This window comes from Myotis myotis, unplaced genomic scaffold (assembly GCF_014108235.1).
Source record: "Myotis myotis isolate mMyoMyo1 unplaced genomic scaffold, mMyoMyo1.p scaffold_m19_p_13, whole genome shotgun sequence".
In the NCBI taxonomy this organism is placed as follows: Eukaryota; Metazoa; Chordata; class Mammalia; order Chiroptera; family Vespertilionidae; genus Myotis; species Myotis myotis.
Window position 1 is genome coordinate 49,962,449 of NW_023416317.1, and position 16,943 is coordinate 49,979,391.

Genomic DNA, 16,943 nt, shown 5'->3' on the forward strand with positions numbered 1-16,943 from the left:
AGATATGATTACCAACAGTCTAAATGCAGAAGCAAATATGAGAATCCAGATGCCTTATATTAAGTCAGACAGTAAAGAGATTTGCAAGCATGTAAACAATGCTACAATTCTTAATACATTTCTATTTGAAAAGTAGTTATTTTTAGAAATATGTTACTTCTTTTAACCTGTATAGGTTTATTACTATTATTTTAAAATAAATTAATAAATTAACAACTTTTAAATTATTCAGTCTTAATTTCTAATATCATAAATGATACCTATTACCTATAAACAAAGCTCCTTAGGGTCCTTACTAATATAAGAATATAATAGAGACTCAAGGCCAACAAGTTTGGGAGCCCCTGTCCCCCCACATTTAGGTACTTGCTCATGACATGAAAAAGAAAAACAAATAACACACCACAAAATCTTAAGTTTCAGGACAATGTGAATATTGGACCTATTTTAGCAAACAACTGTTAACATATAAGGAGAAAGCCTTACATTTTAAAATTTTCTCTTCAGCTTCTTTAAGGTGTGATGTAGACGTAGGGCACCATGTGGGAAGCCAACCAGTTAGCCATCCTGACCTAGAGCATCAAAACAAAACACAAAGAGGTGAGGTAATGCTCTTCTCAACTCCCAACTATTATACACAGAGAAGAAAAGCAGAATAGAAAACTTACTGAGGGTGAAGCTATCTACATATGACAAAATTCACCTGATAGGTACAAAGCATTGTGGTAAAATACTGGATTACAGACATTCAACTTCAGCCTGTGAACCTCCAAGTAAATATCAAAGTCTACCTATCTTATCTCTGTGGATAGTCAGATCCTAAATAATCAAGCAGAGGTTAAAAATGGGCAGAACAAGAAAAGACAAGCCCTGGCCCAGTAGCTCAGTTGATTAGAGCATTGTCCGGATACACCAAGGTTGCGAGTTCAATCCAGGTCAGGGCACATACAAGAATCAACCAACAAATGCATACATAAGTGAAACAACAAATTGTGTTTCTCTCTCTCCCTTCCCCCCAGCTCTCTCTCTCTCAAAAATCAATAAATAAAAATGGGGGGGAGGGTGGAGACAAAAAAAGGCATTCCCCTCCCCACTGCAAGACAGCCTCTTATCAGGGTGGAAGTACAAGCAAGTCAGAGACCATGAGAGGGTATAAAATATAACTGCTATGAGGATTGAGAGAAGAGAAATCTTATTAAAATATGAGATTGCTTTTAGAATAAGGCTTCAAATCTCATAGTTAAAAGTATAACATTAAAGCCATTTCCTGTTTGTATTTCCTCCTTTTTTTGCAGGAGCAGGGGGAGTAGAGCAAACCTATAGGTGGCCTATGGTGGCAAATTCCAGAAAACTCCTCTCAATCCAGCTCAAATGATAATGAAAATTATAAATTCATAGCTTTAAGTCCAGAAGAAGAGGGACTGACTAAATCTGATGGCTCTGGTTCCATTTCTCTGTACTTTTCCCAGGGATTGGCCCATGTACCATCTGACTAGGGTGAACTGGTTAATTTTAGTGAAAAAGCTTTGGGTTTCAGCAAACAGTAGATGAAAAGAATGACCTAGGCATCTGGCAGAAGATAGCTGACCAAAGAAAAAAAGGAAGCAGGCCTGAGGCAACAGCTGAGGGAAGGTGTGGAGAGGCTGCCTTGTAGTAGCCAGCCAAGGAGAGGATGAGCCTTCAACTCCTGCCCTGGCATCAGCAGAAGTTGCTTTTGACTTGGTCACCACAGATGAATGAGCTTATTTCAAAGGTGGAGTGGTAGTCCAAGCACTTCCAGTGAAGGAAAAGACATCTGAGTCCATGCACATAGGAAGTGCAAAATGTGCTCTAACAAATGCATTGGCTGTTTCTAAAGGCTGCTGTAATAAATCACCACAAACTTGGTGGCTAAAACAGAAATGTTTTCTATAGTTCGGGAGACCAGGATCATTAGGCTAAAATTAAGGGGTCAGCAGGGCCATGTTCCCAATAGACGCCTAGGGCAGCGGTTCTCAACATGTGGGTGTTTCACAGGGGTCACCTAAATACATTCTGCATATCAGATATTTACATTACGATTCGTAACAGTAGCAAATTACAGTTATGTAGCAACAAAAATAATTTTATGGTTGGGGGTCACCACAACATGAGGAACTGTATTAAAGGGTCATGGCATTAGGAAGGTTGAGAACCACTGCTCTAGGGGAAAATTCATTTCTTGCCTCTTCTGAGTTCTGGTGGCTGCTGGCATCCCTTACCCTGTGGCAGGGTCACTCCAGTTCATCACCACATTGCCTTCTCTTTTGTGTGTCTCCTCTTCTGCCTGCTTATAATCTTCTCTGCCTATTACTTGAAAGAATACTAGTGAATCCATTTAGGGCCCGCTCAGATAATCCAGAATCATCTCATGATTTTTAGCTAAATCAGTTAAGTTAAAAGTCTGCAAAGTCTTTGTCACATAAAGTACCATTCACAGGTTCCAAGGATTAGAACATGGCCATAGCTTTGGAAGCCTTTATCTTTGGGGACCACTACCACAAATAAAAACATGAAGTGTGTCTCAAGATAAAATATGTAGAAACATTCAATAAGCGGTAGTTAGCATTATGCTGATGACAACAATAACAATAATTCACTAAAATTATGTTCCATTAATTAGGTAGTAATTCCTAAAATAAGAATGTTAGCTAAGGGTTAGAAGGAGTTCAAAGAATTATCATTTTTCATCATTCCTTGCCTGAAAGCTAAAGCTACTCCTAAGTGACCTACAATGGGAAACTCAAGTCTTTCTCCAGCCTTTTACCTGACACCCTAGTATCATTTTTGTCATTCTTATTCTCTATTCTCTAGTCATACAATACTGTATTCCCTGTTCTCTTGCTTCTTGGTTCTGAATATCCTTGGAATATGCATCTCCCCTTCCTTTCATGATTCATTACACTTATCACCAACCTCAGATTAGATTTCATTTCCCCAAAAGGATTAGATCAAGGTGGCAGGATGGCACCCTGTACTCAAACTTTATTTTCTTACTTCCCAAGTTGTGTTATAAAGTTCTTATTTATTCACTAGAGGCCCGGTACACAGATTCATGCCCCAGTGGGTTTCCTCAGCCTGGCCTGTGGGGATTGGGCTGAAACCGGCTCTCTGATATCGCCAAGGGGTCCCGGATTGCGAGAGAGCAGTTTTCAGGCGACGCACCCCAGAATCGGGCTTCCTCTTCTTTGGTTCCGGGTAGACTGCAGCTACCAAGTCACTAAAGCTCAGCAGCTCCTACGTTGAGCGTCTGCCCCCTGGTGGTCATTGCGCATCATAGCTAACCGGTCAGACAGTAGGACAGTCGCTCAGGCTTTTATAAATATAGATTAGTATACTTAGCCAAATGTAATTTCCTTGAAGGTAAGGACTTTGTGCTCACAACTGTATTCTCAATTTATATTCCTATACCTGACTTATAAATATACATTGATGACAGGAATGAAAAAAGGTATTGCTTCATCTGAAATGAACTGGTTGCAATGAATTACAAGAGGATCACTTGAGTAATAAGAGAATTTTCTGAGATGATAAGAAGTTCTCAATCTTGACAGATGTATGTGTATGTCAAAATTCAACCCATGAACACTTAATATTTAAGCAATTCATTATAATAAAACTTTACACCAAAAGGAGTAAAATGGCTGGATTTGGTAACTGGTTGGATATAAAGGTATAATAGAGGCTTCCGAGATTTGTCTTAGGTGCCACTAATGATGTCAGAGCACACATGAATAAGAATAGGTGTGAGCAGAGAAATGTGCTAAGTTCTGGATGGGTTGACCCAGCATCCAGCTTTTTCTAAGCTTTGTAGGCCCATCCTTCTACATTTCCTTTCTCGGTAGAATTCCTCCGGGCATTATGTGTAACAGGCACTCAGTAACTGTTTGCGGAATGATTAAGTCACTCACAATCCAGGTTATTCTCATTCCAAGTTATCCCTATTTCACTGATGTAAAAACTGAGGTTCAGAAATGTTAAACACCAGACAGGTCCAAGAGTATACAGCTAGTAAGTTAAATGACACAAGTAGAGATTTGAGTTCAAAGTCCCTTTTTTATTAAGGTGACTACCTTTTTTAAACTATATGAGTTCTCATTACCTGTAGGATAAAGTCATATTCCTTAGGCCTGCAGAGAAGATACATTATAGCCTGTGTTATAATGAGGCTCTACTCCAATGTTCTCTGCTGCTAGCGTTAAACCTAAACCTTCTGTATTAACGGCATAAGACCTCTAGGCATCTCCCACAAATGTTCCATATAACTTATTATCAATGTATGAACTAATCTAAAACATTAATATTAGCCTATTTGTAAACATATAAACCTATTTACAAATCAGCAATGAACTTGTCAATTTATTCAACAATTTTTCAACTGGTGGTCTCATGATCTTTAGAGCTTAAAAATTTTAAAGTAAGCCATTACTAAGCTGAAGCTCTTTTGTTCTTGTCCAAGAATAGTCACAACGTTCCATGTGTGGTCACAAAAATATGAGCTAGTACCAAGAAGAAATTAGTTACAACTTAGTCTCATCAATTTTTTAAAATATCCCTCAAATCATACATAATTCTTTGTCAGAGAGAATCAGAGGTCAATACAAAACAAGAACAAAGAAAATCAAAGTGAAATGAACTATAATTACTATTATTCCAACTGATATCATAGACATGCTGGCGGGGGGGGAGTAACACAAATTCAATCTTTTTTTCAATCTTAAAAGAATTACATTCTTTGAATACCTACAATGTACAAGGCACTAGAATTTAAAATAGTAATACAGGCATTATGTCTACCTCTCATCATAAAACCTGAATCAGGGCGGGATGTCTTGTCCAAAAGGCAAAGTAGTATTTTTATATTTGCAAGCCTAGCGCATTACATTAAAATTTAGGGTTTTTCAACCACAGAGTGAGCCACTAACACTCCTCTTGTTTTCACAACAACCTTTTCATCAAAGCAGATAATTTTTTTAGGTGGGGTTTTACATATCTCCACAGGGTGAAAAGCAGGGGTCTGTATTTTCCATCCTTCAGCTGATCAATCTTAGTTCACAAGTTCCCACACTTTAGCTTGCTACCTCTATTGCTCTAAAACACCCATCCAACCTCATCTCCTGTCTGAGGGGTAAATTAATCTCATCTTCAAAGGGACTCTCTGCCCCTGCCACACGATCTTCTATGTCATTCAGTGTTGTTCTGCATTTCTAGTCTAGGAGGACTAGAACTACGGATACAAGACTAAAGCTTGTCAGATATCCAAATATTCTTCTGAGGTCGAAAAATCAAAAGTAAAAATTAAATTCATGTGGCTCACCTATACAAGAGTGAACAACATACCAAGATGTCTTCATATGTGCAATTTAGATTTACATTGTAATTTAAATTGCTTAACAAATTCAAGTGACATTGCATGTTAGTCTCTTCATAGCTTTGGAAAATAAATAGAAAAGCAAAATTCAACTTCCCAATTTTATTTAAGCAGATAATCAAGAAACCCATCATCTATTGCTGAGGCTCTAACTTCAGAAGTGACCCAAGTGTCAATCACAATATAAAGAAAAGCTGTTCACAGGGAGGACATTTGTAGACCATATATCTGATAAGGGGTAAATATATAAAAAACTGATACAACTCAATAACAACAACAAAAAACTCAGATTACAAAATGGGCAAAAGATTTGAATAGACTTTTTTCCAAAGAAGACAAAGATGGCTTACAGCCAGCGTTGTTCAGTGGTTGAGCGTTGACCTATGAACCAGGAAATCATGGTTCCATTCCTGGTCAGGGCACATGCCCAGGTTATGGGCTTGATCTCCAGTGTGGGGTGTGTAGGAGGCAGCTGATCAATGATTTGCTCTCATCATTGATATTTCTCTTTCTCTTTCTCTCCTCCTTCTCTCTCTCTCTCTCTCTCTCTCTCTCTCTCTCTTTCTTCCTCCCTCCCTCCCTCTCTCCCTCCCTTTCCCTTCCTCTCTGAAATTAATAAAAATATATATATTTAAAATAAAAAAATATAGCATTAATGTTGTACTTAAGTCCTATCCAATCAACATTTAAGTTTCCTGGTAATCCCTGTTGTGTTCTCTAAGACATTGGACTATCTATAGTATTACTAAACCTGAATTGCACAATCCATAAATATTGTGAAACAGTGAAAGAGGTTTCAAAGTATTCTGAAGAAAATGTACAAAAATCTGGCCAATTTCCACACACTCTTGGCCACTTAAATAACATTTCTAATTAGGTTATAAGTAAAAAGGATTTCATTTTATTACAATTTTATAAATGGCCTCTATCCCTATGCTGGTACTGTTAAGAGAAAAAATTAGGTTTATTATTGCTCTCTATAAGCTATTCTAAGCACAGTATTCTATCTCATTTAGAGCAACTATGAAGCTTTGATTTTTGTTATAAATATTCCAATTAGAGGTTCATATGTACATATTCCTCTGAAATAATTCCTCAACCAATAAATGATTGAAAACTTCCAAACTGGACATCATAACACTTGGACAAATAAAAGCCTTCTTTCCTGAGAACTGACTTTCTAAATTCCATTCTTGGAAAAGACAGTCTCATATGTCCATAATTTAAGGGATTAACATGCCAGTTTTAAAAAGTAAATAATACTTAAATGACTTATCACTAACCTTTAGATCAATGACAACCCAGGCCCTCTAATATAGTGTAACACATTAACATTCTTTTAACTTCCTTTTTCATTTCTAACCTGTAATTTTTATTTAAAGACCCAGAGTTGGAGAATCCGTGTTTTAGAGACAGCCCTGTGCTGGTATTTTCCCCCAATTGTTTCCTACCTTCCCTCACACAGTAAGCAAAGCATCCTGGAGTCAGACATAGCATCAAACATACTTAAAGAAAGCTACATGTGCAATTTAGATTTACACTGTAATTTAAATTGCTTAACAAATTCAAGTGACATTGCACATTAGTTCTGAAATAAGTTTATCCACTAGCCCAACCTGCATGGCTCAGTGGTTGAGCGTGGACCTATGAACCAGGAGGTCACGGTTCGATTCCCATTAGGGCACATGCCTGAGTTGTGGGCTATATTTCCAGTGGGGGCCGTGCAGGAGGCAGCTGATCAATGATTCTCTGATCACTGATGTTTCTGTATCTCTCTCCCTTTCCTTTCCTCTCTAAAATCAATAAAAAATATATCTTAAAATAAAATAAGTTGATTCGCTAGATCAGGGATGGGGAACATCTGGCCGTATAAGGCCCACAAAATCATTTGGTCTGGCCCTGCCAAGGCATGAGGGGTGAGTTAATGAAGTGTTTGACCAAATATAGCAGGCTAATTTCTAAGTTGATAATTTTGTATGGCCTCTGAATGTTATAAATATCCAACTGGCCTTTGGCAAAAAAAGGTTCCCCACCCTAGAACTAGATAAAGAAAATTAAAAATCCCAGGCCTCAACTTAATATTTTTTAATAAAATCATCTTTCCACACAATTTTTTATGATTCTCAATCAGGAATGGGCAATTATAGAACCAGGAGGCTAGACTAAAAACCCAAGAATATGATGTTTCTGAACTATTATCTTCTATCTATAATAATAAAAGGGTAATATGCTAATTAGACCAGACGTCCTTCCGGACCTCATTACTTCCAGACAAAGCCGCAGGGGGTGGGGGCCATAGCAGAGGCCTTTGCACAAATTTTGTGCATCGGGCCTCTAGTAAATAATATGTCAAATCTTTAAGGACTCGTTTAGATATGTGTATAATTCTGAAATGTATTATCCAGTGTTGCTTTCCTTAAATAGACCATTCCTGGAATTTTTTATTAACTTTGTCACAGAACTGAAATCTGTATTTGCTGGTCTGTGATTGGCATTTTGGAGAACAGAAAAAACAGTGAAGCCTGGGTTGGCTCATCCAAGGTGAAGAAATAGAATCATTCCCAATCTCCCCAATATAATCTAAGTTCATGATCCTAATTGTTGTCCTACTCAAATTCAAACTCTAAATTCTTAAGAATATATCTTTTGATGTCCTTTGAATACCTTAGGATGAAAAAATTTAAGTCCCACAGCTGCAAAATATGTAATCAACTATTAGGTTTTTTATCTTAATGTTTGTGCCAGCATAAATTTATTTAACTCAATAAAAAATTATTGAACTTTACTATTTATAAAGCCCCTTAAGGCTCCTACCAGACATCCAAGTAAAGCAAAATCTTTGTTCTCAATGAGATGACAAAAAAATATAAACAAATAACTATACTACATGATCACTGTATCTCTCCTGCCAGGTAAGTATATAGTATAGTTACATACAAATAAACATACACATAACTATACTACAAAAGATGGTGTAAGTGCCATAAAGAAAAGTTTAGGAAAATACCAAGGACTTTCAAAGAAGGGAGATCACAATCTGTTTGGGTCAGAAACAGTAGTGTGAACTAAGCCATGGGGAAATGGAGCAAGGAACATGTTTAGGAAACAATGAAAGACACAGCTTGGCTAGAGCCCAGCCCATGGAGAGGAAATATGACTCCAAAGACAGACAGGAGCCACACTGCCAGCAAAGGGCTCTGAAGTCAGGATGAGGATATGTAATAAAGCCACTGTGTGAACCTGCGCTACAAATGAGACTGTGCTTCTTGGGGATATAAAAGTAATGAAATAAGCGATGTTGAGAGTGTAGGAACAGAATAATCCTGCAATAATCCAGAAAAGGGAATGAGGAAGGTGTGACCAGGTGACTCCCAGGTGACAGTGGGAATGAAAAGGTGATGTTGTGCTTAGAACCTACTGGATTTGGTAACAGACTTGGTATTCAGGGCCATAAATTCAGACTTAAAAGATCAGGTCATACTTCTGAATCTGGATGACCAGAAGAACCCTAATAAAAGTGTCCTAATAAAAGTAGTAAAGTCAAAGGGGAAAGCTGAGCATTTTGTATTGTTTAGTTCAGGGAAAGAAAGGTGCAAGTAAGATCCTGGTCTGGACATATTTAAGGAACCAGGTGCAAAATTTGGCACACAATTAGACATGTCACTAGACTATTGAAGAGGGCTCCATAATAAGGATGAGATTTCAATTTTCTCCACAGACGAGGAGATATATCAAGGAGTGTGAGTAAACAAGACAGAAAATGAAGATGAAGATAGAATCTTGGAGAATGACTAGGTTTAAAGAATGGGGAAAAAGAAGAGAACCTAATAAAAGTGACATTGGTCTGAAGACAAGAAGCAAAATATCATAAGAGCTAGAATGTCTGACAAGAATTTCAAAAAGGGGTAGCCATCTTTAAATGTCAAACACTGAAAAGGACCCAAGAAATATAAGGACAGAGAAAAATGTCACACTGGGATGTGACATTGAAGAGTTCTATGATTTTTTAAAAAATCAGATGGCAAAGGTTTGGAAGATGGCAACAAAGAGGAGTCACTGATTTTAACAGTCTTTTAAAAGATAGAATCCATTCTCCTATCTCCAAGAACTATACTCAAAGTCTAAAGCAAATCCTGTATGAGACTGGTAAATCCACTGGAGGGGAAGGAGAGGTAAGAACCCCTTATTTCTAGCATCTGATGACTCCCATGGTGTAAATACTACCATTATAGCTGATGTGGAGCTGCCAATGGGAGTCAAAATTCCTGAGAACTTAGCAATGGCTGCCAGTATGAGCCAACTACAGCATAACACCTATTTTATAGTCTACTCTACAACTAGCAATTCTGTGACAGCTTCCCTCTGAACTCCACTGATACTTACTCATTCTCGGGGACAACCTCGCTGCAATTCACAGAAGTCTACCCTACTCTTGTTACATTTAGCTTTCTCAACTGTATTGCAACTGAAAAGGGTCAGATGTTGAAAGCCAATGGCTCCCAGGCATGCCTGTCTTTACTAAGAGAGTCACAAAGGAAAAAACAAGAATCATATGCTTAAAAAAAACCTTCCTAAGACTTTTTATAATTGTTTTCTTTGTTAGTGTCTTCTTTCCACCTAAACCTGAAATGTCTTAAGGATAGGAAACTTGATTCAAGACTTCTGTTTTTCCACAATCTACTGGCTGTTGGATTAGTTCTACTGTAGATTAACACCCCCAGCCCCGCCCCCCGCAAAAAAAAAATTTTTTTCACAGAGCTGTGTCAATGCAAGGAATAAATAGGAAAGTGGCAGTTGAGTAAGTCAGACAAATAAGAACAAAACATCTCAAATGAGTTGCCATCCCAGGGAAAGGCAGCAGAGATAGGGGGAAAGCTCCTTAGACTAAATCCAGACACTTAGGGGCTCCAAATTCAGCCCTACTACTTACTAGTCCCAGGGAGCTAGGAGCCTCCCAGTTGCAGGTCTAATTGAAAAACCGGAACAGCAATACCTAACACACAGGGTCAACCGTAGGTTTAATATGAGCACATTTAGGAAACACCCAGCAGGAGCGGGTACCTGCTCTCCTGCTTGGTACAGTTTAGAAGGCCATTCTAGCTTGGACACTGGCCATGGATCAAGTGTATTTGCCAAGAGTACCAAGGAGACCGACCTCTGTTGTGGCACCCTGGCTAGTCAGCTGCTAAGGATTTTTTATAATCTGTTTCCTGTGACTTCCAGCCATCACCCAAAGCCACACATTCCTTTCACAGTCGTATCCCAAGCCCCACAACAACAGGGAGACAGAAGAGGCCACTTTAAAGCGGCCTCAAAAGAGCCAAAAACATTGTGACAAACTATAAGGAGACGAGCAGCTCCTGTTCACGTGACATTCAGCATCTCACCTGAACAAGGAAGCTCAAAACAAACCAAAAAAAACACCCCAACAAACTCATTTATCATATAATCACAATTCAAGGGAATAACCTAGTTTTTAATATTTCAGAATTACCTCCAAACCTGACCCACCCACACCGCCTAGTCCCAAATACTCCTGTCTTCATGGGACTCCACATTATCTTATGGTCTCATATGCAAATTGATCCAGACACCTGAAGGAGAATTGATATCAAAATGGTAAACATACGGAGGGGGGCACAGACGTTTATTGCTCTCCCATATAAATTACCAGCCTTGAGAAATAAGGACATAATGTCAAAGCGACTGAATTTTCCCACTTATTAACTACTAGGTATCAGTCTGCTGACAGGTGCATAGAGTTAGTTACAGGTGGAAAAGAATAACTTAAACCTAATTTTATATATATATATATATATATATTCAAAAAGCTTCACAGTACACATCTGTTTTCCAACTTTCATACAGTTTTCTAAATACGTGTCACTTGAGACCGACATACACCGTTTTCCAGTAAATCGGGGCGCTTGGAAGCAAAGGGACATCTCCATTTGAAAGATTAATTCTTAACTTGCCAACCATATCGGGTTAACTTTCTAAAAAGTAATTGTAAGTTTAACATTTTCTGAAACCCAAAGCCAGAGACCCACTCCTCTAACCCCCGTTCCCTCACGACGGGCTGCTCCCTGCCTGGCCAACCCCCTCACGTGCCCGGCTTCGGGGTGAACCGGGGCTCTCCATCCCCGAGCGCCTCAAGGCAGCACCGCCCCTTCCTCCAGGCTCTGGAGGCGCTCGGCCCGGACGGCACTTCGGTTCCGGCCCCAGGCTGGACGGAGCCCGGCGCGCACCTGGTCACGGAAGGTGCCTCGGCCGGGCAGGGCCAGGGTCCGAGGCCGCCGCGGCGCCGAAGGAGAGCCTCCGCCGCCGACGAGCCCGGGTCTGGGTGTCTGGCCACCGTCGCCGCCGCCCCGCGGAGACGCTGACACAACAACGCGGCGGCCCCTCCGCGGGGTCAAGCGGCGCTGCCGGGGTCGGACTCAGTCACCTCCCGCTCCCCGGCGCCGCCCGGCATCCGCCCGAGGCCGAGCGGGCCAGCCCGGCGGCGCGAGGGAGCGGCCGGGCGAGTCCTCGGCGCCGCCCGGCCGGACTCGGCCCTGGCCCGCGTGGAAGGCGCGCGCCCGAGCCCCACCAGTCCCGGCCGCACTCACCTTTCGCCAATGTCCTCGTCCTCCGCCGCCATTGCCGCCGCTGCGCAAGCGCCGAGCTCTGCCTCCTAAGCCGGCTGACGGGCCGACTGGGCCGCTCGGGCCGCCGCCGCCCTTAAGGCCGCGCGGCGCACGCATGCGTAGCCCGCCCACTCGCACGACCCGGCGGCACGGCCGCGCGCAGGCGCATGCCAGTCCCCGCCCCCAGCCCCGGGCCAAACACCTGCAACGCATGCGTCATCGCGTTCTACCTGCTCTTGCGTGGGTCCTGGCCCGACAGTCAACCTGGAGGATCTGGTGAGACTCGCCCGGCAATTATGTAGCAACTCATCTCGGGAACGACTGTATCAGTGCATCATGCGCTGCACTGACTGTCAGGTACTGGGCACCCGGCAGGCACCTGCTAGTACTTGGAAGAGCCAAGATAGTAACCGATTGATGTTTAATGACGAATGGAAATATCCTAATGGAGGTGATGTGTGGCCTTCCACCAGCCCTTCCCCACAGGTGGATAGCCAAGGGAACAGGGAGACTCTCAGGACCCAGCTATATCCACGGCGTTAGAGGCTGCCATTACAATAGTGGTCAAAACCAGCAACTTCCACCCGCACTCTGTGTACATGGAGGGGTGTGCGGAGTATTTAGACACTTAGAGTTCTTGAGTGGGAATCACTAAAGTAAATGTCAACATTCCTTGACCTTTTTTCAAGTCTTTGAGCCATCAGACACTGCCTGCTTTTGTACTTTACCACTCCTTACCATTCGTCCATCGTATTTACTGTGTACCTACCTTGTGCTTGCTCACTGTTCTAGGCGCTGAGAAAGCACTGAAATAGAGATCGTGCCTTTGCAGAGCCTACGCTAATGTAATACCTTTTCTTTTTAATGCGGTTCATTGCTCTTCTTCCCTAAGCCGCCTCCCTCACTACACTCTTTCTCTCCTGGGTCCCTGTAACTCAGCCATCTCTATCCCCCTCAGATTCTCAGCCTTGTATGGTGGTTACGGCTTTTTAATGAACATTAGTGAATATCCTCCCAACTACACTGGAAGTTCCTTGAGGGTAGGTTTGGCGTTTTCTGTGATTTAGAGAGAAAACCCCCCCACTCATAAACCCTTGAGCGTAGTCATAGCAATAAACATTTTGTGGTGTTTGAACCAATTTATAAGTATTTTAGGGAAGACTGAGACATACAAAAACACTTTTTCATACAAATCTCTAGTCATGGTATTGCTAGAGATTTGTAGTGTCTGCAGAAAATGACCCTCTACAATCTCCACCTCTCAGACCATATCTGTATTAGGGGCACCGCCTTCTATATTGGCCAGGCTGGTTATTGGGGACTCTACTGCCTGGAGTACAGTCTCAGCCCAGTGGTATTGAGTTCACTTAACAAAATCCAAAGATGTGGTGGCAATTCTTGCAGCACTTTCAGAAAGTTGGATTGACATACACGCACTCTCAAAGGTCTTTGTGGACCTGGAGCCTGCTCTCAGAGATGCCTATGGCTACTGCACGGTGAGAAAGAGAGGGGGTGGATGGAAAGAAAGAAAGAGCTATCAGTATCCTAACCCTTTTAGTGACCTACTAACCAATTACCTTGAGTGACCAGTACTTCTGTTGGAAGATCACCAGTGCCTACTCAGAATTCTCCAATCAGTCAGAGGTGAAACTTTGCAAGGCAAGTACATTGTCTGCTTTGCCTACTCGACCGCAGGGCTCTGGAGTCTGGAGACCTGAATGCTGCCATTATATCACCGAGACTAAGTATGCCATCGCTTGGTGACTGGTGCCCCACTGGTTTCAAGGTGGGCTTTAATTTCTAGCCCCTGTTCCCCACTCCCAACAGAGATTCTCCAGGGGAAATGTTGAACAACACCACAGCCACCACAGGGTCTGGGCCTTTATCATAAATGTGCCAAGCAAACACTTGCAAGGCAGAATGAGGGTAAGGGCAGGGAGGATTTTCTGAGGGCTTCAATGGCCTGCCTGCCCTATAAAAGCTTATAAAATGCTATAATTAAACAAAGTGAGGGAGCAAGTGGCAGGGAGATGAGAAGAACCTGGGAAGGTAAGGGAAAACAGCAGCGGACTCAAGGGAAAGGCCTCGAAGGACATCAGTGAGCTGTATGACCTTGTGAGGGGTGTTGGGGGGGCGGGTGGCTGGGCTGGGGGAGAGGAAGTCTCATGACTAGGGCTTCTCAGACTCTAATCCGTATCTTGTGAAATTGCAGATTCAGACCCTGTAGGTCTGAGGTGGGGCCTGATTCTCTGTCCACTGAGATGCTCCATTTCTAACCACTTCCCAGGGATTGGGTGGTCAGCAGACCACCCTTTAAGTAGCGAGATTCTAGAGCAGCCTTGCCCACTAGAACTTTCTGCAGTGCTGGAACTGTTCTAAATGTAGTAGGTGTGAGTTATGTAGCTATGGAGCATTTGAAATATGGCTAGTGCAACTGAATTTTTAATTTTAATTAAATTAAATGTTAGAACACACAGAGCTAATGCCTACCATGTTGGACAGCAAGGTGTAGATCTTATCCTCCTCGTCTATGAAAACGAGAGTTTAAGACTAGATGACTCCCAACATTCTTTCTGGCATTCTATGGTTCCAAATTGTATGTATAGGGGTAGGGGTGGGAGATTGAGGGGGGGGGGGAGACACTTGTTAAAGTCTGGAGGAAAGCCTGAGGGGTTGAGAGCTGCTCCATGGTGGAGCATGCAGCATGTCCCCTAGGGGCTGGATTCTAGAACTCAATGGTGGAGCTGCTCTCCGAAGACAAGAGACTGACTAGCCAATGAGTGTCTGTGGAACTCTCAGAACCACATAAAAGGCCTTCTTCAGCAAGATACAAATGCCAGGCCAGAAAGGAAGAGAGATTAATTTAACCATGTCAAAATTTAAAACAGCTAGTTGGTGTGGCTCAGTGGTTGAATGTCGACCCATGAACCAGGAGGTCAGGATTTGATTCCTGGTCAGGGCACATGCCCGTTTCAGGCTCAGTAGGAGGCGTGCAGGAGGCAGCTGAACAATGGTTCTCTCTCATCATTGATGTTTCTATCTCTCCCTTCCTCTCTCTGAAATCAATAAAATATATATATATAATACAAATATAATTTGAAACACCTCTGTGAAAAAAGACACAGTGTAACACAATGCAAAAATATGAAACAGACCAAGCTTTACTATCTTTAATATATAAAGAAAATTGGATTGAAATATAGATTTTGAAAATTCTTCTCAGAGGAGAAAACTCTAAAGCCATAAATAGCCATAAGATGCTGACACTGATCTGTGATCAAGGGAATGCACATTCAAACCATGATGACAAAAATGAGAAAGGTTCATGGTAATAAATATTGGCAAGAACGTGGATCCATGGGGACCGTTTCCACACAGTTGATGGGACTGCCAATTGATATAGTCATTTGGAAAACAGTTTGGGAGTTATATGTAAAATTAATGTGCCCTCTACTAGCCCAGCAATTTAACTTGTGGAGTCTGGCCTTTCTCGTGTGCACAAAGAGATGTATAAAAGGATGTTTGTTACCTTCAGTATTCTAATAGCAAGAAAAAAAAGAAATTAAGAAGAATGCCTATGATGAAATAAAGTCTGGCCTGCCCATAATATGAAATACTGTGGCAACAATGAAGAAAAATGAGGTAAATCAGTGTGTACTAATATGGAAAGCTCTCTAGAGCACATTATATGTAGAAAAATCAAAATCCATGAAATATGAGCCAAAAGTTGATTCTTTGAAATTAATAAAATTGACAAACTCCTAGCTAACTGATCAAGGAAAAAAAGAAAGAAAAGAAAAACACAAATGAACAATATCAGGTTTGGAAAAGAGGATATCATTACAGATCCTACCCACATTAAAATAATAATTAGGCAATATTACAAACAGCTTTATGCCAATAAATTTGACAGTTGTGATAAAATAGTCAAAATATTTAAAGGAAATAACTTGCCCAAACTGACAAGATAAAAAAGAAAACATGAGTAGCTCAAAATCTATTTTTTAAATTGGATGTGTAATTTTAAAAAATTCCCACAAAGCAAAGTATTTTTTCAAATAGTTAATTAGTCGCCCCCTATGATGTTGTCAGATGGTCACAACTTCTCTGCCACTTCTCACACTGAGAGTTGGAGTGTATTTTCCCTCCACTGCAATCTGAGCTGTGATTTGTTTTGACCAGTAGAATGGGACAGAAGTGATGCTGGGTCAATTCCCATGCTGGAACTTAAGAGATCTGTAGCTTCAGCGTTTACCAAGTCTTATGTTTCTCTTGCAAGTCAGCTGCCCTGGCAAAAATCTAACTACTGTGAGACCACCATCTGTGAGGAAGTCCTACTAGCCACATGGAGAGAGGAGCCATGTGGAGAGCCCCGAAGCACCAGAGTTGTGAGTGAAGCCCTTTAAAAATTTCCAGCTCCCTTTCCCTCCAGGTGGATAAACTATCTGCGCAAGTGAGCTTAAATTCCTGACCCACAGAATTGTGAAAAAGTAAAATGGTCATCGTTTTAAGCCGCTGTATTTTGAGGTCATGTGTTCTGTAGCAATAGATAATTACACCAACCTTGCATCATATAGTGCTAACCCTTTGCCCCACCAATGTATAATGCTGCTATTTCATATAGTAAAGTATGTAGCTGATTTATTGAGTTCCAAGATTTATTTCAAAATAGCTTGTGTAGCTTCTAATTTTGAGGTCCCTGCAGATTCAGATGCCGTTTGCAGAGATCCCATGTCGGCTCACGTCTTTTGCCCATTTTCTAACTGTTGAGTTGTGAGACCTTTTTATTGTTTCCAGGCACCAGTGCTTTGTCAGATGTGTGGTTTGCAAATATCTCCTCCGATATTACAGCTTGTCTCCTCATCTTCACATGGCTTTTGAAGAATAAAGATGTTAATGTAATGAAATCTCATGTTTTGATTTTTAAT

General features: G+C 41.3%; 1 protein-coding gene across 5 annotated transcripts in view; it reads right to left on the reverse strand.

Moving 5' to 3' along the window:
• ABHD5 (abhydrolase domain containing 5, lysophosphatidic acid acyltransferase) overlaps window positions 1-12,143 on the reverse strand; it is a 28,159-nt gene extending 16,016 nt beyond the window's left edge. For 2 of the 5 annotated variants that reach the window (XM_036333141.1, XM_036333145.1), the window contains exons 1-2: window positions 11,998-12,143; window positions 487-572 (exon numbers count right to left, since the gene is read on the reverse strand). In XM_036333141.1, the coding sequence (XP_036189034.1) occupies window positions 487-572; window positions 11,998-12,029 (118 nt within the window). In that variant the 5' untranslated portion in view covers window positions 12,030-12,143. Of the gene's footprint in view, window positions 1-486; window positions 579-11,997 lie in introns of those variants that run through there. The other 3 variants (XM_036333143.1, XM_036333142.1, XM_036333144.1) reach the window with 2 other exon arrangements.
• Between the last annotated feature and the right edge of the window lie 4,800 nt (window positions 12,144-16,943).